The sequence below is a fragment of the Salmo salar genome, chromosome ssa23, assembly GCF_905237065.1.
Source record: "Salmo salar chromosome ssa23, Ssal_v3.1, whole genome shotgun sequence".
Taxonomy (NCBI): domain Eukaryota; kingdom Metazoa; phylum Chordata; class Actinopteri; order Salmoniformes; family Salmonidae; genus Salmo; species Salmo salar.
Window position 1 is genome coordinate 9,907,929 of NC_059464.1, and position 24,608 is coordinate 9,932,536.

The 24,608-nt window shown below is 43.4% G+C and overlaps 1 protein-coding gene across 4 annotated transcripts in view; it reads left to right on the forward strand.

Moving 5' to 3' along the window:
- The window catches only part of lepr2 (leptin receptor 2), a 63,495-nt gene extending 39,831 nt beyond the window's left edge, over positions 1-23,664 (forward strand). For 3 of the 4 annotated variants that reach the window (XM_014168840.2, XM_014168838.2, XM_014168839.2), the window contains 12 exons: positions 4,717-4,992; positions 5,500-5,596; positions 7,405-7,628; positions 11,756-11,907; positions 13,138-13,291; positions 13,838-13,920; positions 14,194-14,407; positions 15,189-15,395; positions 19,865-19,948; positions 20,508-20,610; positions 21,089-21,164; positions 21,844-23,664. In XM_014168840.2, coding sequence (XP_014024315.2) covers positions 4,717-4,992; positions 5,500-5,596; positions 7,405-7,628; positions 11,756-11,907; positions 13,138-13,291; positions 13,838-13,920; positions 14,194-14,407; positions 15,189-15,395; positions 19,865-19,948; positions 20,508-20,610; positions 21,089-21,164; positions 21,844-22,692 — 2,519 coding nt within the window. In that variant the 3' untranslated portion in view covers positions 22,693-23,664. 4 annotated transcript variants of the gene reach the window in all.
- Positions 23,665-24,608: the final 944 nt, after the last annotated feature.

Genomic DNA, 24,608 nt, shown 5'->3' on the forward strand with positions numbered 1-24,608 from the left:
GATCGAAATAATTGAGTAAAACACTTTCTTGAAATCGAAAGTTATCCGACAATGGGTAGTTTGTGCGTGCCGCCATGTTTGTTTTTTTGCGTCACCCAAAGATAATAAGAGGAGACAAGATGAGTTTGGTCTGTTTGCAGTATGCATGTTGAAGGGGGTGTGTCGTCTACGATCATTCACTTCCCTTCATTCACCTCCGGAAGTTTCCCTTTCACCTCATTATAACATCTTTGGTCTGACAGATGTTTACGTGACATCCAGAATGCATTGTATAATATCAACAAACATGGCGCCACACGTAGCTGGCAAATAGCTTAGCATTAGCTCATTGTAATCAGTAAAATCTTCCAAAAAATATTTTACACATGTCATAGGTGTCCATTACAATCTATGCAATAATTGGAATGCATTACTTGTCACCAGTACTTGAAAACATGTGAATAGAACTGTAAATACATTATGCTCAACACATACAAAATATACATACACACAGTATGGTACAGTAGAAACGACAACACAATACAGAAAATAAGGCACTTACTTTGATAGGAACGCACACATGTCCAAAGTTTATTATTTGTAAGGAAAACAAGAAGGAAAGCAATGCGAGCGCCAGACAGAGAATGTTCCAATTCGTGCAAGCCTGCGCAAAAGTCTGCATACTTGATCTGCGGAAACATTGGTGAAGTGCAGTGGGCTCTACTTGAAGAGAGTTTGTCCGGTTCAGTAAAGCCTCAAACATAAATTGTGCGCAACACTGAAATGGGCGACTTCTATGTGAATTAATGAGGAGGTGGAATACACCTCAATTCACACTGTTAGAAAATAAAACATGTAAAAAAATATTTTAAATTGACGAGTTGGAACATAGCTTCTAGATAATTATCAATCAGAGCGTGTTAACTGTCCTGTTGCGTAAACAATCACATTTTGGAACAGTGAGTGCATTCTGACATCACGTGCATAAAACAACTCACGCTGGGGGTGACCGTTAGAGATATTTGGAACTCACATGTGAAAAGGTTAACAAAACATCTACAGTAACTTAGAAAGGGGTTAATAGCAAGCAGAAACAAGTTTTTCTAAGTTCCAGATCATCTAACTGGGCTGTAGGCGGTGTACATCTAGGGTTGGCTTTCCCACTGTCTTTCGTCACGGGTTTAGTATTGAGCATGACATGTAGGCGTATGAAAGAGGTTGTTTTCAATGGACAGCTACTACCTGCACTCAAGTCTATTTTCCTCCCTCTATTGCTCCCGTTCACCTATAGAAGCCTGATTGAATGTTTCTGAAATTGACGCAGTAGGAGTGGGAGAGTCTGCAGGCGAGTTACTCTGGCACAAAGGCATCAGCACTTGTGTCACAGCTCTAGATGGTAGCTAGTTGCTAGTTATTCCAGTAAACTAACAATGTGCTTCTCAAAAGGGGACCTATTCCGTACATAGTGCATTACTTTTGATCAAAAGTAATGCACTTTATATGGAATAGGGTGCTATTTGTTCCAGTAAACCCACTGGGCACACACCGATTGAATCAACGTTGTTTCCACGCCATGTCAATAAAATTACGTTGAACCGATGTGGAATAGACGTTCAATTGATGTCCTGTGGGAACTAAAACAACAGAATTAGCTTCTTTGTCCGTCAAAGTTTTGTTATTCTAGTGATACAGTGGCATTTGTTTTAGAGAGAGTCGTGGAGGACAAATGTCTCATCAATTGTCCTGTGTGTGTGTGGTGTGGTGTAGTGCGGTGTGTGTGATTCAACTACTGACCTCTATTATCTCTAAGGGGAGATAGGGTGCAAAAACCTGAACACCAAAACAAACCAATTAAACTTGCTCGTCTGCTTATGTTATGTAGGAAGCAGAGTTGAAAGGTTAGAGGTCAGAGGTTATCTCAAGGGTCAGTGGCTGTTCACCCATGATTGAAACAAAATAATACGCTTTTTCCCTAGCACACTTTAAGAGGAGACTTTTAATGAGGTAATAAATCATCTGTGGTTGACAGATTGTGTGGGCACAAACACACCTAGCTATTATAGTATTGAGACTGGGATAGGTCTGTACCTGCTGCGTACTGTACTGTTAGTGACGATGGATGATTCATAGATATGCATTGCATTTCCATGTACTCAATATAGGGGGACTGGTCTAAGGCGCAGCTGTCTAAGGCACTGTATCGCAGTGCTAGAGGCTTCACTACAGACCTGGTTTCGATCCCGGCCGTGATCGGGAGTCCCATAGGGCGGTGCACAATTGGCCCAGCGTCATCCGGGTTAGGGGAGGGTTTGGCCGGGGTAGGCCGTCATTGTAAATAAGAATTTGTTCTTAAATGACTTGCCTAGTTAAATAAAGGTTATATTTAAATATACACTGGGTTACTAAGCAAACAGATTTGGTTTGGACACGCTGGATGTTTGAACTGTGATGTTACCACATGCAATGTCAAATATGAGGACAGGATCAGAATAGAGCAGGGTGGAGATGAGGGAGCCAGATGGATTATATTAAGATAATATTAGTTAATGAATATGAAGGGGACATTATTTAGTTATTCGTCAAAGGGCTGATTTGCATTTTAGTGTAGTTAATCTCTCTTTCTCTCCTCTCTCTCTCCTCTCTCTCTCTCTGTCTCTCTCGCTCTACCCCCAAGCCAGAAGACTGCTAAACAAGACTAAATAGCTATCAAATGGCTACCCGCTGCTGCTACTGTCTATTACCTATCCTGTTGCTTAGTCACTTTAGCCCTACCTACGTATATGTACATAGCTACCTCAATTACCTTGTACCCCTGCACATCAACGTGGTAATGGTGCTCCCTGTACACTGAGTTTACAAAACATTAAGAGCTCTTTCCATGACATAGACTGACCAGGTGAATCCAGGTGAAAGCTATGATCCCATTGATTTCACTTCTTAAATCCACTTCAATCAGTGTAGATGAAGGTGGGGTAGACAGGTTAAAGAAGGATTTTTAAGCCTTGAGACAATTGAGACATGTACAGTGCATTCGGAAAGTATTCAGACCCCTTGACTTTTTCCACATTTTGTACGTTACAGCCTTAATCTAAAATGTATAAAATTGTTTTTTCCCCTCATCAATTTCCACACAATACCCCATAATGACAAAGCAAAAAACAGGTTTTTAGACATTTATGCAAATTTAAAAATAATAAACAACAAATATCACATTTACATATGTACTCTTTACTCAGTACTTTGTTTAAGCACCTTTGGCAGCAATTACAGCCTCGAGTCTTCTTGGATATGATGTTACAAGCTTGGCACACCTCTATTTGGGGAGTTTCTCCCATTCTTCTCTGCAGATCCTCTCAAGCTCTGTCAGGTTGGATGGGGAGCATCGCTGAACAGGTATTTTCAGGTCTTTCTAGAGATGTTTGTTTGGGTTCAAGTCTGGGCTCTGGCTGGGCTACTCAAGGACATTCAGAGACTTGTCCCGAAGCCATTCCTACGTCGTCTTGGCTGTGTGCTTAGGGTTTTTGTCCTGTTGGAAAGTGAACCTTCGCCCCAGTCTGAGGTCCTGAACACTCTGGAGCAGGTTTTCATCAAGGATCTCTCTGTACTTTGCTCTGTTCATCTTTCCCTCGATCCTGACTAGTTCATGCCTCTGAAAAACATCCCCACAGCAGGTTTGGTGCCAGGTTTCCTCCAGACGTGATGCTTGGCATTCAGGCCAAAGAGTTCAATCTTGGTTTCATCAGACCAGATAAACTTGTTTCCCATGGTCAGAGTCCTTTAGGTGCCTTTTGGCAAACTCCAAGTGGGCTGTCATGTGCTTTTAATGAGGAGTTGCTTCCATCTGGCCACTCTACCATAAGGGCCTGATTGGTGGAGTGCTGCAGAGATGGTTGTCCTTCTGGAAGGTTCTCCCATCTCCACAGAGGAACTCTGGAGCTCTGTCAGGGTGACCATCGGGTTCTTGGTCACCTCCCTGACCGAGGCCCTTCTCCCCTGATTTCTCAGTTTGGCCAGGCAGCCAGCTCTAGGAAGAGTCTTGGTGGTTCCAAACTTCTTCCATTTAAGAATGATGGAGGCCACTACGTTCTTGGGGACCTTCAATGCTGCAGAAATGTTTTGGTACCCTTCCCCAGATCTGTGCTCGACACAATCCTGTCTCGGAGCTCTACGGACAACTCCTTTTACGTCATGGCTTAGTTTTTGCTCTGACATGCACTGTCAACTGTGTGACCTTATATAGACAGGTGTGTGCCTTTCCAAATCATGTCCAATCAATTGAATTTACCACAGGTGGACTCCAATCAAGTTGCATAAACATCTCAAGGATGATCAATGGAAACAGGATGCACCTGAGCGTAATTTCGAGTCTCATAGCAAAGAGTCTGAATACTTATGTAAAGAAGGTGTGTGTGTATATATATATATATATATATATATATATACACTGGCACAGGGCGCCAGTGGCGAATTTGCCAAACTTGGTGTTCTCTGGCAAATGCCAAATGTCCTGCACGGTGTTGGGCTGTAAGCACAACCCCCACCTGTGGACGTCGGGCCCTCATACCAAGAGAGAGAGAGAGAGGGGGGTGGGTGGGTGGGTGGGGGGGTGTAACAACTCCAAATTTAGACAACTCAGTCAGGGTATCAAATCAATCACGATGCTCTCGCAGAAAAATACTTCAACTGTCAGTCAGGTGATCTTGCGTCTCTGACTGAATTCCCTTTGCTTGGCTTCAGATGTGACATATCTCCCTGAGAGAGTGGTGGCCAGCCTTGGAGACAGTGTGAATGTGTACTGCGTGTTCAACGACCGCAGGGTGAACGCCAGCACGGCAGTCTGGTTTCTGAACCTTGACCGCCTTCCACAGAGCCAGTACACTGCTGTCAACGACCGTGTCAGTAAGATAACGGTTCAACCGTCTGAGCAGAGACTGTACGACATCCTGCGTTGCTGCCAGCCTTCAGGGGAGAAGTATAGCTGTAACTACCGCTATGCAACGATATACATTAAAGGTGAGCTGGTATGGATGGATGGATGGATGGATGGATGGATGGATGGATGGGTAGATTAAGTCCTGTAGGGTTTGGATTGGAGAATGGTTAGGCTTAGACTTCAGGAAAAGGATGGGTCATGGGATTAAGGGATCAACAGTAATATACAGTATATATATATATAGATATACTTCCTGCCACCCTTTGCCGTGATGACAGCTTTATACACTCTTGGCATTCTCTCAACCAGCTTCATGAGGTAGACACCTGGAATGCAGGTGTTCCTTGTTAAAGTTAATTTGTGGATTGTCTTTCCTTCTTAATGCATTTGAGCCAATCAGTTGTGTTGTGACAAGGTAGGGGTGGTATACAGAAGATAGCCCTATTTGGTAAAAGACCCAGTCCATATTCATGTGTTTGTTATGACCCCTTTCTGTCTGTCAATGGGCTGTGGTCAGGTTTCAAGCTCAAGGTTCATATTAATGTCAGGGTAAGGTTTTCACTCTTCTATTTGTGTCTGTGTTTCAGATCCGGTCATAGATATCAGCTGTGTAACCAATGGGGATCTGGACAGCATGACCTGTAGGTGGAACAACATCCAAACTAAAATCAACTTCCTGTCCAGGTCAATACTACTTTTACTTACAGCATTAGACCACCTACACAAACACCTGTATACGTGTACATACACCAGTAAAACCTACAAATATAGCTGTATAATTGTACATACACCAGTAAAACCTACACATACATGTGTATACTTGTACATACACTAGTAAAACCTACACATACACTTGTATACTTGTACATACACCAGTAAAACCTACACAAACACCTGTATACGTGTATATACACCAGAAAAACCTACACATACACTTGTATACATGTACATACACCAGTAAAACCTACACATACACTTGTATACTTGTACATACTCTTGTATACTTGTGCATACACCAGTAAAACCTACACATATACTTGTACATACACTAGTAAAACCTACACGTATACTTGTACATACACCAGTTAAACCTACACGTATACTTGTACATACACTAGTAAAACCTACACATACACTTGTACTGTATAGTTATAGTGACCATTGGTTATCTTATGAGTCCAATCAATCAGAGTCTTTGAAATACAAGCCCAGCATGGAATACAGCAGGACATTACTTTTGACTGCTGTGCAATATTGACACCTTTTCAGTGTCTCTGCTTGGTGTCTCTGTGTTGTATTCCTAAGAAATACGGGACGGAACTGGTTCAAGATCGTAGAACAATACAGAATGGATTTAGACTCCTCAAGCAAAACTCAAATGACTGTGTGTAATTATTAGTAAATTGCCACGATTTCAAAACTAAGGCAGTGAACGGAAGTTTAGACTTGTTGCATAACAGAGAGCTATGGCATCATAAGGCAAACATACCCATAAGGAGATACGGCGTTTTCACCCTGAAATTCTTTGTGTGTGTGTGTGTGTGTGTTACTATCCTCGTGGGGACCAGAAGTCCTCACAAGGATAGTAAAACAATGAACATTCGGAGTGTTGGGGACATTTTGCTGGTCCCCACAAGGAAAAAGGCTATTTTAGAATTAGAGTTAGAATTAGGTTTAGGATTAGGGAGTTAGGGTTACAGCGCCAGCGCTCAACATCCTTTCCCCCACTCTGCTAAGAATCACTCACAGGAAAAAGGAAAACGCTCACAGGAAAAAAATGCCACTCCAAAAATAGCTCCATTTTTTTTTTTCCTTTTTCAAAAGATAATTTAACCAACACCCCGTCTTTTATTGTGACTATGTACCATTTGATTTTGAAGTAGGCTATTTAACAAAGACCTACACGATGATATGCGGCCGCTGTGTTACAAAACAAATGGCTTTTTCTCTAATCTATTGATGATCAGATACTTCAGTTGTAAGTGGCTCTGTTGCGCTCACAGTTGATAGTCAACTTAAGCACTGTTACAAACTTAGACTCCTTTTTTTTTTTACGATAGCCTATATAGAATCAACACGTCTCCGGTGCTGCTGCATGGGCTAATTGGTGCCATCAATTACACAGGCTGTGTGACCTATTTCTTGATCGACTCATATCAACATCTCTGCACATTAGTGGTGGGGTAGGCTAACTAAATAAAACAGCCTAATTAAAAGAACAATGATGAAAGGAATGAAAAATGCAGGCCAGAGCTGAGTGGTACCAGAGCGAAATTGGAGGGGGAGAGAAGGCCGACACTCCCCCAAAAAAATGTTATCCGGTCCTCGCTCTACTCTGCTCAAATCCTCTGTTTGGGGTTAAGGTTAGCTTAAGGTTAGGTAAGGGTTATGGTTAGGGGTTAGGAAAATAGGATTTTGAATGGGAATCAATTGTTTGGTCCCCAAAAGGATTGTAAAATGAACGTGTGTGTGTGTGTGTTTATATTCTCCAGGGTGGCCGACCTATCCTGCGACGTCATGGAGGAGGCGGAGGAGGAGGTGGGCGGGGCAGTGGGTGTGGTCAGGCAGGCGGTGTGTGTATCCAGCAGATCTAGAGAAGTGAAGAGCTGCACTCTGCAGCCAATCAGAGTGACTTCATGCTACAAGCTATGGATGGAGGCCAAGACAGACAATGGCACGAGGTCACATCCTGTCTACATCACACCTATGGACCACGGTGAGTTAGGACATGTGCAGTATAGGAATTCCAAGTTTCAAGTTTATTCGCCACGTGCACAGGATGCAACAGGTGTAAAACAGTACAGTGACATTTTTACCTTGAGAGCTCTTTCCCAACAATGCAGTGATGGTAATAATATAGATAATAATAGAAAATATAATGAAATAACACACAAGAAGTATGATAAAGGTTGAAGAAATCTGCTCTCGATGGTACAGCTGTAAAAGTTCCTGAGGATCTGAGGGGCCATGCCAAATCGTTTCAGCATCCTTCATGATTGTGCTGCTGTGAGAGTACCATGTTAAGTAGGGACCAAAATGGAAATAAGTCTGACTTTTTTGTGATATCCATGTGTTGTTTTTAAAAAGTATGTACTGTGAGTATGTTTTTTTAGCTGGCAAATAAAATCAATCAAGTCAGCAGTGATGTGGACACAGAGGAACTTGACCCTCTCCACTGCGGCCCCATTGATGTGGATGAGAGTGTGCACCCCCCTGTTTCCTGTGGTCCACGGTCAGATCCTTGGTCTTGCTGACGTTGAGGAAGAGGTTGTTGTCCTGGCACCACACTGCCAGGTCTGTGACCTTCCCCCTGTAGGCTGTTTCATCGCCGTTGGTGATCAAGCCTACCACCGTCGTGTTGTCAGCAAACTTGATGATGGAGTTTGAGTCGTGCGTGGCCATACAGTTGTGGGTAAACAAGGAGTACAGGACGGAGCAAAGCACACACCACTGGGGGGCTCCCCGTGTTGAGGGTCAGTGTGGCGGACGTGTTGTTGCCTACTCTCACCACCTTGGGTCGGCCCGTCAGGATCCAGTTGCAGAAGGAGATGTTCAATCCCATTGTGCCAAGCTTGAATACCGTCCGGCCTGAGGCCTGCGAGCGTTGACCAGATTAAAAGCCTTACTCACGTCAGAGAGCAAGATCATCTAGTCCTCTGGGGCCTGTGGGGAAGCAGAAATATAGAGTCATGATCTGATTTGCTGAAGGGGGGACGAGGGAGGACCTTGTATGCATGCTTGTGGATTGAGTAACAGTGGTCTAGGACTTTATCGCCCCTAGTGGCGAAGAAGACGTGTTGATAGAAGTTGGACATCACGTGTCTTAGTGCATGGTTTCCTACTTGTTTATAGCCTACATAAGGGATGCGAGTGGCATTTCCCATATGAGGATTTCCATATTGCAAATGTACGGTCCCTTACTAGACGTCCGTGGGGTTTAATAAAATAGGCCTACGGCCTCAGGTCGAGCCCCAGGGCCTGGTCTTCCGGGAAGTCATCAAATAAAGTCTCTCGGACATTCGGTTTCCGTTTTATAAAATGTAAACATTTTGGACATTTTTCCGCTGTACCGGAAAATTCCACCAGATGGTGACTGGCTGCTTATTGCAAATGGACAAAACATCACCAAAACGGACATGGCCGTTTCTCCTAAACGGAAAATACTTAGAGGACGAAACTCAGTGAGCACAGGTTTGGCCAAATAGACTTTTAGCCCAGAAACAAGATGGCCTTCGAGGCCTCAGCGCTTTTTGAGTTAAGGCCCATTTTCTGGGATTAAAGGTCAAAAACGGTAATACACCGCAAATTTGTCCGCTTCACGTCAAAGTACACAAACCTGCGGTGTAAGGAAAAAAAGAACCAGCCATTATAAATCGTAATTTACGAGAAATCGTTCAATGTCCGTTTGGTGATGGTTAAAGAAATTTCAAAAACGTTATAGATCCAGTTGCGGCGTGTTCAGACGAATCCGTTAAGGCAGGTTTCGGAGCTCTATGTGATTTCTGTGATTTTCGGGAACTCACACACAGTCAATGGGGAGTGACACAGTGTGAGGCTTACAGACACACAGAGCCTGCAATAGTTACCTGCATTGGAACTATCAAACCTAGAGCTCTGAAACATTATATGTTCTAGAGCTTAAGTCGATAGTGCACTGTGAGTTAGGTGGCTCTAGAAGATTCTCAGGCCGAGGAACAGCCTCGTCCATTTGCAATGACTTCCATTCATTTTGAACATTGTGAAAATGATGACATTTAGAAAAGTCCCAGAATCACAAGACTATGTGCATTGAAACCGCCTCAGCCCATAGAGACAGACCCAAAAGCTTCTGTCCGATAGCTCTTTCAGGGACCCCGTAGCAATGTTTGGAAAAAGTACATTTTCAGCACTAAGGATGCTGCTCGGGCTCCGAATGCCCATTGTAAGACATTGCAAATGGACAGCCGTGCACCTGGTAATCTGAACGGGTTGCAATTTTAAAAAAGAAGGTTTTTAATGCCTTTAGGGGGGTGCAAGGGGTCCATGCCGGGTAGGGAGCACCCCGCACCCGGGCCCATCCAATAGAGGTCATTTTGGACGTTTTCCAAAAATCTTTAAAAAAAACGAGAGTCCCACTTCTCTCTCACTGCACCAATGAACAATGGAGAGGAACCATTATCACTGCTCGTCTATCCCGAGTTCAACGAGCCATTAAATTGGGCATTTCTGCAGTATATTAGACCATGTCCAATTTGTGATGGTAAATGCCCATTATAAGACATTGCAAATGGATAGTTTACATTTGTCCATTTCCAATGTATTTAATGGGGGATTTTCCATCACCAAATGGACAGACTGAAACCTACATCAACGAGAAATTCTTACTTCCTATGACTTCCTATGATCAAACATGACAAATAGACCTTATAGGTTGATTCAGGGCTTAACATAGTGATATATATCATTTGGTCAGTATAAATGCCATTTGGACATCTCTTATGCCATTTGGACATGGTTCACTGACTTTTGGGTTTGGAAGCCGACTTCCTATGATCATATATTGCAAATGGACAAAATATAGGCCTTATGGACAAACTCAATAAAATAAGACAAATGTATGTCCATACGGTTATTACATATGTATAATTGACAATTATTATTTTTTTAAATCGAAAACGTTCCAAAATCACATTTTTAGGTTTTAAAATGTAGATTTATTTTTTAGATTTTCAAAATTTCACCCTTGGGACCTGACTTAGTGACAATTTGCCATATGGAAATCTACGGTGGAACACGCTCGCCATCTTTGGGATTTTTGGGGTTTGACACTTGGCATTTGCCATGTTCCACTTGCAATTTGGTTTTGATGAACTGCTGTCCATTTGAGTGGTATTTGCGATTGTGTATATAGTTCGCCCAATGCCAATAAGTTGCCATTCATTTTTGTCCATTTCATGGAGGTCTTCCCTTACCTTGTACAGTTCGTCAAGTGCCAGCTTGTTGTTGTCCTGAGGTGGGATATATACAGCAGTCATGATATCAGATTAAAACTCTCTCGGGAGGTAGAAGGGTTGGTATTTGACCATCAGGTATTCCATGATCGGTGAACAATAGGTCGAGACTTCAACTGCGGTAGAGTCTGCACACCATTTGTTGTTGATGAAGAGACATACCTCTCCCCGTCTGGATTTCCCTGAATCCAATGTCCTGTCCACTCAGTGAATGGAGAATCCATCGAGTTGGATAGCCATGGCGGGTATCTTGTCCGAAAGCCATGTTTCAGAACAACTGAGAATTTTGCAGTTATGTGAGTCCCGTTGGTAGCAAATCTGCGATCGAAGGTCATCCATCTTATTATCAAGTGACTGTTTGCCAATAGAATGGAGGGAAGTGGTGGCCGCTTTTCCCTAATCCTTAGTCTCACCAGGACACCCTCTCTCCGGCCTCTTATTTGCCAGGGTTTCATCTTGGGTAGCCTGAAATTTGGTCGGAGCACAAAATGCCCAGGGTAGATGAGTCAAAGTCTGAATCAGGAATTGAGGTTAGTTCTTGTCGATCATCAGAAATTGTAGCGGATACATTTAGTGCAAAAAAAGTTACGATTAAACGCCAAAAGAATCACAAAATAGAAAAGTTGGGTCGGAGTTCACAAGACGCAACCATACAGTAGGGCGCCATCCTTAGATGTTCTGGTCTTCTTACATTTATGTTCTTACCTGTTGTGGCTTTTAGGAACCTACAGCATCAGTGTGTCAATAATAATAATAATAATAATAAGTACTTAAAAAAAAAACATGTATAGTGGTCAGTCTGCTTGACCATGCAAGATAATGACTGTCCTTTCCATCTCATCTCCCCCTCCAGTGAAGCCCCACCCTCCCTCGGGCCTTGAGGCAGTGAGCATGCCAAGTGGGGTCCTGAGGCTGGCGTGGGTGCCCCCAGAACTGCCCCTCTACGATATGCAGTACCAGGTTCGCTATGCCCTCTCAACTGGCAGGACCCATCCATTCTGGCAGGTACGTAAGACTCTGGCCATAGGGCCCGGGTCAAAAGTAGTGCGCTATGTAGGGAATAGGGAGGGTGCCATTTCAGATGCAGCCTTGAGCTTATCCAGAGTGGCAGGGAGGGAGCAATGGGTGCAATCGCCTGGCATCATGAGCATCAGTTGGTCGGACTAAATTAGTCTATTTGTTATCTACTGTATCTCCTATCTCTGATCTGACAGTGGCATTATTGCCCTAAAGGACATGGCATTTACTGGTAGTGGTACACTCTGACATGTGGTGGCAGACTGGCAGGTAAATAGGGGGCAACCACACAGAGACTGAAGCTGTGTCTGAAATGGCACCCTATTCCCTTCGCACACTTTTTTACCAGAGCCCTACAATGCAAAAAGTGAAATCTAAGCTAAGTGTAAATATATGCCAATAACAGCTAGTTTTCAGTTGTCCCCCCCACCCAGACCACTCCCAGACCTAGCTAAGTGTTTTAATTGAAAACAAATCACAGTAAGGTACTTCATTGTTACCCAGAAATGATTTGATATTGAAATAAAAACACATTTATTTGATATTGAGCTAAATTGCATTGGACCTTTTAAGGTAAAATATCTTGACAAATATACATTTTTGCATTATGCATTTTTTAGGTTAAAATAATAAATGATCTGCCAATGACATTAGATAATTTAGCTTGGTAAGATAATTTTTTTAAAGTAAAATATCACTCAATATAAGATATTTAGGCTTGCTTACATTTCAAGTTTTGCAGTGTATGGACCCTCCATGCCCTCATGTAGGGAATAGGGTACCATTCTGGATGCAGCTTGAGCCTCAGCTGGTTGGCATAAATTAGTCTGTCTCTAATCTGGGGGTGGCATCATTGCCCAAAAGGATATGAAAAGGAATAGGCCTACCTGATTAAAACTTTTTTCTTTAGAAAATGTGCCCACTTTTGCTGAGCACAAGAGTATTTTGGAAATCTTCCTGCCATTTAAAATGCTCCTTCGCTTGCTCGGGTCACATAACATTCATATCTATTAAGACCTCTATTTCCCTAAAAAAAAAATTGGGGGGAGTTGATGGATAAATATGTAGCTGTTTATGCCGGATATCTAAGTTCAATCACTGGAAAATATATTTTCGGATAGGATAGAATAGACTTTAATGTCCCTGAGGGGAAAATGTTTCCATTATCATGGGATATGTGATTTAACATGTGATTTTTAATTGGGATGTGTACTGCAGGTCCTGGCTACTCAGGCAGAGTCGTGGGCTGAGGTCCCTGAACCAGACGTATGTAGCGTGTACAACGTGCAGGTCCGCTGTATGCATATCAACAGCTCTGGGACCTGGAGTGACTGGAGCCGCTCTCTATACACCACCCCTCACAACAGCAGAGGTATGTACAGTATGTCTTCGTCTCATCTATGTCATTGAAACTGCATTTATACAATTTAGTCTCATTGAAAAAACATCTATTCAGCAAGATACACATGTATTGTACATAACAGTTTTGACAACGTTGCTTTGACAAAACGCATCAGCAATACACTTTTGAAGGGAATTAAGCTGCTGTCCTGAAAGTTCTCTTATAGTTGCGCCAGCACACCGCAACTATCAAGTCTGACCTACTGTGTATGTAGAGCACATTAACTCTCACAACCACAATGGATGGGTCATTTGAAACCCGTCATTATCCATGGTTTGTTGTGTGGTATAAGCTCTTTCTGACCCTGATCTAACAGTGACCTTGCGTGGTGTCTCTCTATCAGAATCGCTGTTATTGAGTGCTACAGCCAGTACTTTAATATGACCTTCTCTGATGTTAGATCTGATAGAAAATGAAAGCCTCAGACATAAGTACATAAACACACACACAAGCATGCATGCTAGCATGCACACGCACACACACAGAGCTGTAATAATATATGTTCTGTTCTCTCAGCTCCTGACCAGGGTCCTGATTTCTGGCGAGTGTTTCAGGAGGATCCAGCAAGGAACCAGACTAACGTCACTCTTCTCTTCAAGGTACAGTCCATAGCCTACAGAGAACACATTAAAGATTGCACAATATTTGGTTTAAACGTCAACATCAAATAGTTACATGAATTGAACAGGTGTGTGAAGTCGCCTCCTCTCCTTTTTACTACACTATTGTCCTTAGTTTAGTCTGAAAAATCTATTCAGTTGGCTTCCCCAACACTTGTCTTGTTTTGTCTGATCAAATAGTATAAGGAAGTAGCACATTGGATAATGATTCCTCATTAGAGTCTTTGATAGTCTCTAAACTCTTCCCCATAGCATTTCCCCATAGTGGTGCCAACCTACTGTGTGGAGGGCCTTGTAGTACAGCACCAGGCCTCTGGGGGCATTGTGACTGAGGAGCGGATAGGCCTGGTGTCCTCCTACCGCTTTGAGTGGCGAGAGGAGGTCCACTCTGTGACGGTCAAGGCTCAGAACAGCCAGGGATACTCCACTAGGAACATCAACATGACCCTGGAGAGACACCCCAAACGTAAGGGAATGTATTTGTATAGGGCTGAAGAATTGTTATACCCAATACACAGATTACTAGTGAGTCAATTAAGAGTTAGTAGTTGGAAACATATATTTGAAAATACAATTTTCTTAGAAAATTTTTAAGAACTGGTTGTTTGTTTTCACATTTATGTTTATTTTTATTAGTTGGTGTTTTTGGTTCATGTCATAGAAGTCAGTAGAAATGCTAGGTGTGCTGCCATTACAGTCATCAGGGAGACATAGCAGGCATGTTAATGTCAGTTAAAAGCCTGAGAGTGGACTAAAAGCCATTATCTCTGGCTTGGGATGTTGTCTTCCGAGGCCTAATAGCTATTATGGAATTGATTGTAAAATGGAGCTCTTCTCAGCACAGGTCTCTGTGACACACCGGGATGTTTGTGTTATTTGTGTGTGTGTTCTCCTGTTATTCATATTTTCATTAATAGCTAATTAGTTGAGAGGAAACCATTAACTGTGATACAAGTAGTGCTGGTACTATTAGTTTTCCTCTTGAAAAAAAAACTGACTATGGATGGGCCCAAAATAAAAAGCTGCTGTTCAGATTATTTTATAGTGAAGGACAGAGGGGGAACACTCATTGTTGTGCTAATTCCCACGCATGTCAGAAGTAGCAGAAAACACACGGTAGTAGAAGAAGAGTAACGGAAAATGTTAGTCACTGACAGAAAATATAAACATGTTATTTACTTTCTTTTTCCCTCTTATCACTCTCCCCCCTTTGCCTCTCTCCCTTCCCTCTTCCTCCCTCTCTCCAGGCCAGTGTGTGCGTTCGTTCTGTGTGTCCCGTGTGAACAGTAGTTGTGTGGTCCTGTCGTGGTCTCTGCAGCCCAACAGCAGTATACCGTGTTCCCTGGTCGTAGAGTGGTCGGGTCAGAACCACCAGAACAGACAGGGTCAGACCACAGTGGGCAGGGAGAGGTGGACCAGGGTCCCCCCTACTGACCAAGTCCTCTACCTACATGGTACGTTCTCATGTCTCTCTTTCTCAGTCTGTCTCTCTGTCTAAACCTCTCTTTCTGTTGTCAATCTTTCTGATTACTTCAAATTTTATTTGTCACATGCGCCAAATACAACAGGTGTAGACCTTACCGTGCAATGCTTACTTACAAGCCCTTAACCAACAGTACAGTTCAATAAATAGAGTTGAGAAAATATTTACTAAAGAAACTAAAGTGAAAATATATCAAATCAAATCAAAAAGTAACCAAATAAAATTACATAACAATAATGAGGCTATATACAGGGGGTACCAGTGCCGAGTCAATGTGTGGGGGTACAGGTTAGTCGAGATAATTTGTAAAGTAAATATGCATAGATAATAAACAGAGTAGCAGCAGTATAAAAACGTAAAAACAAAAAGGGGGGGGGGCAGGTAACTGTAAATAGTCCAGGTGGCCATTTCATTCATTGTTCAGCAATCTTATGACTTAGGAGTAGAAACTGTATAGAAGCCTTTTGGACCTAGACTTGGCTCCGGTACCACTTGCAATGTGGTAGCAGAGAGTATAGTCTCTCACCCAACTTGGGTGATTGGAGTTTTTGACAATTTTTAGGGCCTTCCTCTGACACCGCCTAGTATATAGGTCCTGGATGTCAGGAAGCTTGGACCCAGTGATGTACTGGGCAGTACGCACTACCCTCTGTAGCGCCTTACGTTCAGATGCAGTTGCCATACCAGGACGTGATGGTGCAGCTGTAGAACTTTTTGAGGATCTCTTCACAGCTGTCTTGGTGTGTTTGGACCATGATAGTTCGTTGGTGATGTAGACACCAAGGAACTTGAAACTCTCGACCTTTCTCCACTTCAGCCCGTTGATGTTAATGGGGGCCTGTTCGGCCCTCCTTTTCCTATAGTCCACGATCAGCTCCTTTGTCTTGCTCACATTGAGGGAGAGGTTGTTGTCTTGGCACCACACTGCCAGGTCTCGAACCGCCTCCCTATAGGCTGTCTCATCGTTGTCGGTGATTAGGCCTACCACTGTTCTGACGTCAGAAAACTTAATGATGGTGTTGGAGTCGTGCTTTGCCACGCAGTCATGGGTGAACAGGGAGTACAGGAGGGAACTAAGCACGCACCCCTGAGGGATCCCAGTGTTGAGGATCAGCGTGGCAGATGTGTTGTTGCATGATTCAGTGTTGCTTGCCTCGAAGCGAGCATAAAAGGCATTTATTTTGTCTGGTAGGCTCGAGTCACTGGGCATCTCGCGGCTTAGCTTCCCTTTGTAGTCTGTAATATTTTTCAAGCCATGCTACATCTGACAAGCATCAGAGCCGGTGTAGAGCTGAGGCTCCTGAGTGGCGCAGCAGTGTAAGCCACTGCATCTCAGTGTTAGAGGCATCACTACAGACCCTGGTTTGATCCCGGGTCCCATAGGGCGGTGCATAATTGGCCCAGTGTCGTCCAGATTAGGGGAGGGATTGGCTGGGGTAGGCCATCATTGTAAAATAAGAATTTGTTCTTAACTGACTTGCCTGGTTAAATAAAAAAGTAGGTATTCTATCTTAGTCCTGTATTGAAGCTTTGCCTGTTTGATGGTTCGTCTGAGGGCATAGCGGGATTTCTTATAAGCGTCCGGATTAGTGTCCCGCTCCTTGAAAACGGCAACTCTGGCCTTTAGCTTGGTGCGGATGTTGCCTGTAATCCATGGCTTCTGGTTGGGAAATGTACGTACGGTCATTGTGGGGATGACGTCGTTGATGCACTTATACACTCCTCAACGCCATTGGACGAATCCCAGAACATATTCCAGTCTGTGCTATCAAAACAGTCCTGTAGCGTAGCATTCGCGTCATCTGACCACTTCCGTATTGAGCGAGTCACTGGTACTTCCTGCTTTAGTTTTTGCTTGTAAGCAGGAATCAGGAGGATATATTTATGGTCAGATTGGTCAAATGGAGGGTGAGGGAGAGCTTTGTATGCGTCTCTGTGTGTGGAGTAAAGGTGGTCTAGAGTTTTTTTTCCCCTTTGGTTGCACATGTGACATGCTGGTGGAAATGAGGTAAAACGGATTTAAGTTTGCCTGCATTAAAGTCCCCGGCCACAAGGAGCGCCGCTTCTGGATGAGCATTTTCTGGTTTGCTTATGGCCTTATACAGCTTGTTGAGTGCGGTCTTAGTGCCTGCATCGGTTTGTGGTGGTAAATAGATGGCTACGAATAATATAGATAGTGTGGTCTACAGCTTATCATGAGGTATTCTACCTCCGGCAAGCAATACCTTGAGACTTCTTTAATATTAGACATTGCGAATCAGCAGTTAATCTGTCTGGGCTAGGGGGCAGTATTTTCACGGCCGGATAAAAAACGTACCCGATTTAAACTGTTTACTACTCTTGCCCAGAAACGAGAATATGCATTTCTAAAACTGTTTGAATGGTGTCTGTGAGTATAACAGAACTCATATGGCAGGGAAAAACCTGAGAAGATTCCAAGTAGGAAGTGGCCTGTCTGTGATTTTGTAGTTCTCCTTTTGCTTGTCTATCGAAACTACAGTATCCGTGGGGTTATGTTGCACTTTCTAAGGCTTCCATTGGCTCTTTAAAGCCGCCAGAAAGCGGTTTGGGGCGTCTCCTGTCTCTGGGCAAAGTATAGTAACTCAGTTTGTCAGTGGTCTGCCTGAGGACAAAGGGAATGGAAATGCGCGTTCACGAGACCTCGCCATTTTTTATTTTCCTCTTTGAATGAATACAGTATTGTCCGGTTGGAATATTATCGCTATTTTACGAGAAAAATACCATAAAAATTGATTTTAAACAGCGTTTTAACATGCTTCTAAGTACGCTAATGGAACATTTTGACTTTTTTGTCTCGAAATGCGCTTGCGCGTTACCCTTTGGATAGTGGACTGAACGCACGAACAAAATGGGGGTATTTGCACATAACTACGGATTATTTGGAACAAAAACAACATTTGTTGTGGAAGTAGCAGTCCTGGGAGTGCATTCTGACGAAGAACAGCAAAGGTAATCCAATTTTTCTAATAGTAATTCTGAGTTTAGGTTGCCCCGAACTTGGCGGGTGTCAAATTAGCTAGCCGTGATGGCTGAGCTATGTACTCAGAATATTGCAAAATGTGCTTTCGCCGAAAAGCTATTTTAAAATCTGACATAGCGATTGCATAAAGGAGTTCTGTATCTATAATTCTTAAAATAATTTATGTATTTTGTCAACGTTTATCATGAGTAATTTAGTAAATTCACCGGAAGTTTTTGGTGGGAATAATATTTCTAAACGTCACACGCCAATGTAAAAAGCTGTTTTTTTATATAAATATGAACTTGATTGAACAAAACATGCATGTATTGTATAACATAATGTCCTAGGAGTGTCATCTGATGAAGATCATCAAAGGTTAGTGCTGCATTTAGCTGTGTTTTGGGTTTTTGTGACATATATGCTTGCTTGAAAAATGGCTGTGTGGTTATTTGTGTCTATGTACTCTCCTAACATAATCTAATGTTTTGCTTTCCCTGTAAAGCCTTTTTGAAATCGGACAATGTGGTTAGATTAACGAGAGTCTTATCTTTCAAATGGTGTAAAATAGTCGTATGTTTGAAATATTGAAATGATTGCATTTTTGAGGTATTTGTATTTTGCGCCACGCGATTCGTCCCACCTAGCCCATAGAGGTTAATGACAAATAGACTCACACCCACGCCCCTCGTCTTACGAGATGTAGCTGCTCTGTCCTGCCGATGCTGGTGTCGTCGTTCAGCCACGTCTCGGTAAAACATAAGATATTACAGTTTTTAATGTACCGTTGGTAGGATAGTCTTAATCGTAGATCGTCCAGTTTGTTTTCCAATGTTTGCATGTTGGCCAATAATACGGAGGGAAGTGGTGGTTTACCTACTTGTTAGCGAATTCTTACAAGGTACCCAATCCTCCTCCCCCTTTTTTCCACGATGGTGACGGGGATTTTGGCCTTGTCTTGACAAAGCAGTATATCCTTCGCGTTGGACTCATTAAAGAAAAAATCATTGTCCAGTTTGAGGTGAGTAATCTCTGTTCTGATGTCCAGAAGCTCTTTTCGGTCATAATAGATGGTAGAAGCAACATTATGTACAAAATGAGTTATAAACAATGCAAAAAAATTAACAAAATAGCACAGTTGGTTAGGAGCCCGTAAAACGGCAGCCATCCCCTCCAGCGCCATTATATTCTCTCTCTGGGTCTCCTTTTCTTTCGCAACACTCAGTTCCATTTAACATTTTTCATTCTAAATGGATCTAGAAGGGCCTAAATTAATCCACACAACCACTGCAGGACAATTGATATTTGTCAAATTGAGGTGAATATTTCAGTCCACTTTGAGTTCCAGTTTGAGAGATTGTTGGCTGTGAATATCTGGCGCCCTCTAGTGACAGTACATATTCATGCTTCAGTCTGATTGACTAATCTGAGCATCTCTGTTCTCTGCCTTTATTTTCCAGGTGATTTCTATGGCTCCGAGGAGTATGTGTTCATCTTGTATCCAGTGTTTGCAGATGGAGAAGGAGAGCCAGTGTATACTAAAGGTAAGCTCTACTTTACCTCCAGGGATGAATACAACCAATACAATCCACCCGTACACCAATATCTCTGTAGGCTACAAATTGTATTTTATTTGTCACGTACACGTGTTTAGCAGATGTTATTGTAGGCGTAGCAAAATGCTTGTGCTTCTAGCTCCAACAGTGCAGTAATATCTAACAAGTAATATTTGCCTAGTGGTTAGCGCGTTGGGCCAGTAAACGAAAGGTTGCTGGATCAAATCCTTGAACCGACAAGGTAAAAATCTGTTGTTCTGCCCCTGAACTAGGTAGTTAACCCACTGATCCCTGGTAGGCTATCATTGTAAATAAGAATTTGTTCTTAACTGACTTGCCTAGTTAAAAAATGTTTTAAAGTGACTAGTGTTCCATTATTAAAGTGGCCAGTGATTTCAAGTCTATATATATTGGGCAGTAGGACATAAGTATGTTATATGTACATTGCAGCGTATCCCTTAGGGATATATATTTATTGATGGTCCTCTGAATGTGATCCAATATGGATTGATTGATAGCCTTACCATGGTGTTGTACTGTCCTCCAGGCTTTAGGGGGGCCGACGCTGGGCCTGCTGCCTACATGCTGCTGATGGTCATCGCCTTCCTTTCCATTGTCCTCTTCGTCACCCTGATCATATCCCAAAATCAGTAAGATTATATCTCATATAATTGATAAAACACCTTTTATACTGCTCAATATTAGTGGTGTATTCTGTTACATAAGGACATTACTCGATAATTATATAACAGGTACTATGTGTAGTGTGTCTGTCACTAAGAAAGAGAAGACCTATGGTTTTGGCCTCTGGGTAGGTGGTGAAGACTAAAGTGGTCATTCTAGGTGTTAATTATTGATCTGAGGAACAGTCAGACACACTGATTAGGAATGTAATTAGAGTCTACATGACATTTCAACAATAGAAAGAATGTCCTGAGGGTTCAATTACTGTCGTGATTGGCTGAATGTGTTCTGACAAAGAGGGAGACATGGAGAAAGGGGGTGAGAGGGGTGCAGAGAGAGAGGGGAAAGGGAGAGATAGGTAGATGAAAGAGAGAGAGAGGTTTTGGATTGGAGACTGAGAGGCTCCCTGCCTTGTTGTTAACTCCTATTCTGTCTGAATCCCAGCATGAAGAAGGTAATGTGGAAGGATGTTCCCAACCCAAGCAACTGTTCCTGGGCCCAGGGGGTGGACTTCAGGAAGGTGAGATGGACAACAAACCCATTTACTCTTGAATATAATCATATTATCTCTAAATAGCAGAGACCATGAAAAACACACCATATTTACCAGAACACACTCTATATACAGATGTAGGATCTTAATTTGAGCTTGTTGGATACAACAGGAAAATAATACTGCAGCAACAGGAAATGTGAATTATAATTAATGGAGATTTTTGTAGGGGTTGATACATTTTTTCGTAAGGGAAAATCAAGTCTGAAATGTCAAAGTGGAAATTACGAACTTCAGAAGCCTTTTTAAAGTTCTCTTGCAACAGGGTGATCCAATTAAGATCACCTGTAGGGAAAGAGGGATACCTAGTCAGCTGTACAACTGAAATGTGTCTTCCGCATTTAACCCAACCCCTCTGAATCAGAGTTGCTGTGGGCTGCCATAATCAACATCCACTTCTTCGTGGCCCGGGGAACAGTGGGTTAACTGCCTTTCTCAGAAGAGATCTTTGCCTTGTCAGCTCGGGGATTCGATCCAGCAACCTTTCGGTTACTGGCCTACGCTCTAACCACGAGGCTGCCTTTAGGGCTGCTATTTAGATCAACTATTCTATAAACTACATGAACTCTATAGCTTACTTAGGGCAGTTGGCAGGCCAGTTTACCTTGCTGTGTTCCTAACTCTACTGTTCTGTGGTCCTGTCCAGGCTGAGACTATGGAGCAGTTGTTCCGCCACCCAGATGGCCTGCCAGCCTGGTCACCACTCCTCATCTCAGAGACTATCTCCCAGGCCACCATCGTAGAGAAGACTTGTCCCCCAGCCCCAGACAAGGACAGCATCCTGATCCCAGCCTCCACCCCATCACTCTTGGACTTAGAGGTGCCTGAGGTCCCAGAAGAGGATGAGACCCCCCAGCCCCCAGATCTCCCCAGGAGTGTGGAGAGCTCATCCCAGTCGACAGTGACCTATGCTATGGTCCTGCTCACAGACGACCCCTGCCGGCGCTACAAGCAGGACGGCAGCCTCAGCCGCTCCAGCGACGAGGGCAACTTCTCCGCCAACAACTCTGACATCTCCGGCTCCTTCCCCGGAGGCCTGTGGGAGCTGGAGAATTCCCATTACCGAGCTGGAGAGTCGGACCTGGACCCACAGCGTTCATGCTCTTACAATTATGTGGATGAGTGTTCTGAGACGTCGGAACAGAAGGATGAGGCCCTGGGAGGAGAGAGGGATGGGGGGATGGAGGAGAAGGACCTGGATTACCTGGGAATGGGCTACCAGGAGGAGAGTGAGGAAGAGGAGGAGGAGGAGGAGGAGAAGAGGGAGGAAAACACAGGGGCTATGCTGCTCAAAGAGGTGGTGGTTCTGCGGAGAGAGGGCTCATCCATTGAGTCCAACCCTCTACTTGGGTGTCGGGACTCTATGTTTAGTGAGTCCAGTGACGAGGCGGCAGTGGTAGGGATAGGGATGAGTTCTGTCCCCCTCTACCTTCCCCAGTTCAGAACTGCTCCCTCCAGGCCACTCAAAGCACAGGGCAGCGCCCCCAAGCTGTAAGAACTGGTAGTGTCTAATGTATTGTTTTACTCGAATGCTGCTGTTTAGTCCCTCAGGAGGGACAGCACTCAGGAGAGACAATAGCCTGTGGCCGGTGTTCAGTCACTGAACCTCGGCTGTGTCTTAGATGACACCCTATTCCCTATATAGTATAGTGCACTTAGATCCCTATGGGCCCTGGGCAACAGTAGTGCACTTCTATCAGAAATGTAGAAAACAGGGACAAGGTGTCCGAGGGGGCTAGGCATAGTAGGTGCTAAGCCTCTGCCCACTTCACAAGGAATAGGGTGCCATTTCATAAGCATGCTCCCTCCCTGTCTACAGTGGAACACTGCTACTCTGCACCTTCAGTCCACAGGAAGCCAGCATTATCATATATTCGAGCTGAGGAGAGGAGAAGAGACTCCTTTATCCAGTGCTGCACACTTTCTGGAACTATTATGCTGGGATGAAGGGAATGTCATAAAAAAAGAGAAAGGGAAAAAAAGAGAAAGGGGAAAAAAAAGCCTATCTTCTGAAAAGGTCTATTTCCTTTCCGATGGCTGCTCTGGATGGCTGCTCTGGATGGCTGCTCTGAGCACAACACAAGCACATGATAGGATCTTGTCTCCAAGCAGGTGGTACTGAATAGTTTGACTGGTGGCGCACAAATGATGATCATGATGATGCTGGTGAATTTGGATGCTTTTGGAACATTTACAGTAACTGTTGTGGAGAATTGCCGTTCAGATCTGCATTTGCATTGACTGAGCCCTCAAAAAAATGTATATGTCGCTTTTCTTCGTTGTTTGCACTGTATTTGAAACTGTGTTATGAAATGTAAAAAATGTGCCATCTATTTTCATTGCGTGCCATTTGCTTTTAAAAAAGCTATTGCTAGGTATACATTTGATGGAAGAATGTACATTTTGAAACCAATGAATAAAATGAAGACTATCCCCTGCTGTAGAAGGCAGAATGATATTTAATGTTTATCGAGGTCCCTCGTCTATTTTTCGTGTTCAAAAGTAAATATGTATGGCCACGACTGTCGACTTATTGAGAAAAGGTTAACAAGTTGAAGGTTTTCCGTGCTGAGAAATATAAAATACAAAAGCGTTTGCTCTTCCACCATGACCAAGGCTATCAGTCACTCAGAGAGCAGAGAAAAAAATCAGGTTAGGGTTGCAGACAGACAGTACTAGGAGATCCAGGAGCTGCCATCCTAAACCATTATTTTGTTGTATATTGACTTAGTCACCTGTAGAATGATATAATGACACCATGTGATTGTTGCAGCCTGTAGGTTACTCACAGACCCAGGCTGTGCCTCGAACCTGTGGGAATGACATTACAGTGAGCAGCAGACGTGGGTGAGGTGGGTGGGCTGCCACTCTGTGTTTAGAAAGCCAGAGTTCAAGCGGAAGTGAAGGCCCTAGCTCCTGATAATAGAATAACCCGGGCAGCATTCCTGAATGAGTTTTGCTAAGATGAAACCAATTGGATTGACTCGGGGGGGGGGGGGCTTCATCCCTAAATGTCACATTATTTCCTACACAGCGCACTAGTTTTGTGGTGCAATATGTAGGGAATAGGGTGCCATTTGGGATGCATAATATGCTCCCTTTTCCGGAGTCTGCCAGGCCCAGAGGGTTGTGAGGACACTAATGCTCTGTTGACACCTTCACACCTTATTATTTCTATCATTCCCTCACCACTTTTTATAAACGGGGAAGCGGCCATATTGTCGCCATATTGTTATTGGGTTCTACTAGCTAGGGCTCTGTTTGAGGGAAGATGGAAACATTTCAGATTGTTATCTCAATAACACTTGCCTTAGATCAGGTATTCCCAAGGTACGCGCAATGCCGTCGGGGGTACACCAAAGAGAACTGTGATTCACATGCGCAGACATTTAGAAACGAAACATGACAATT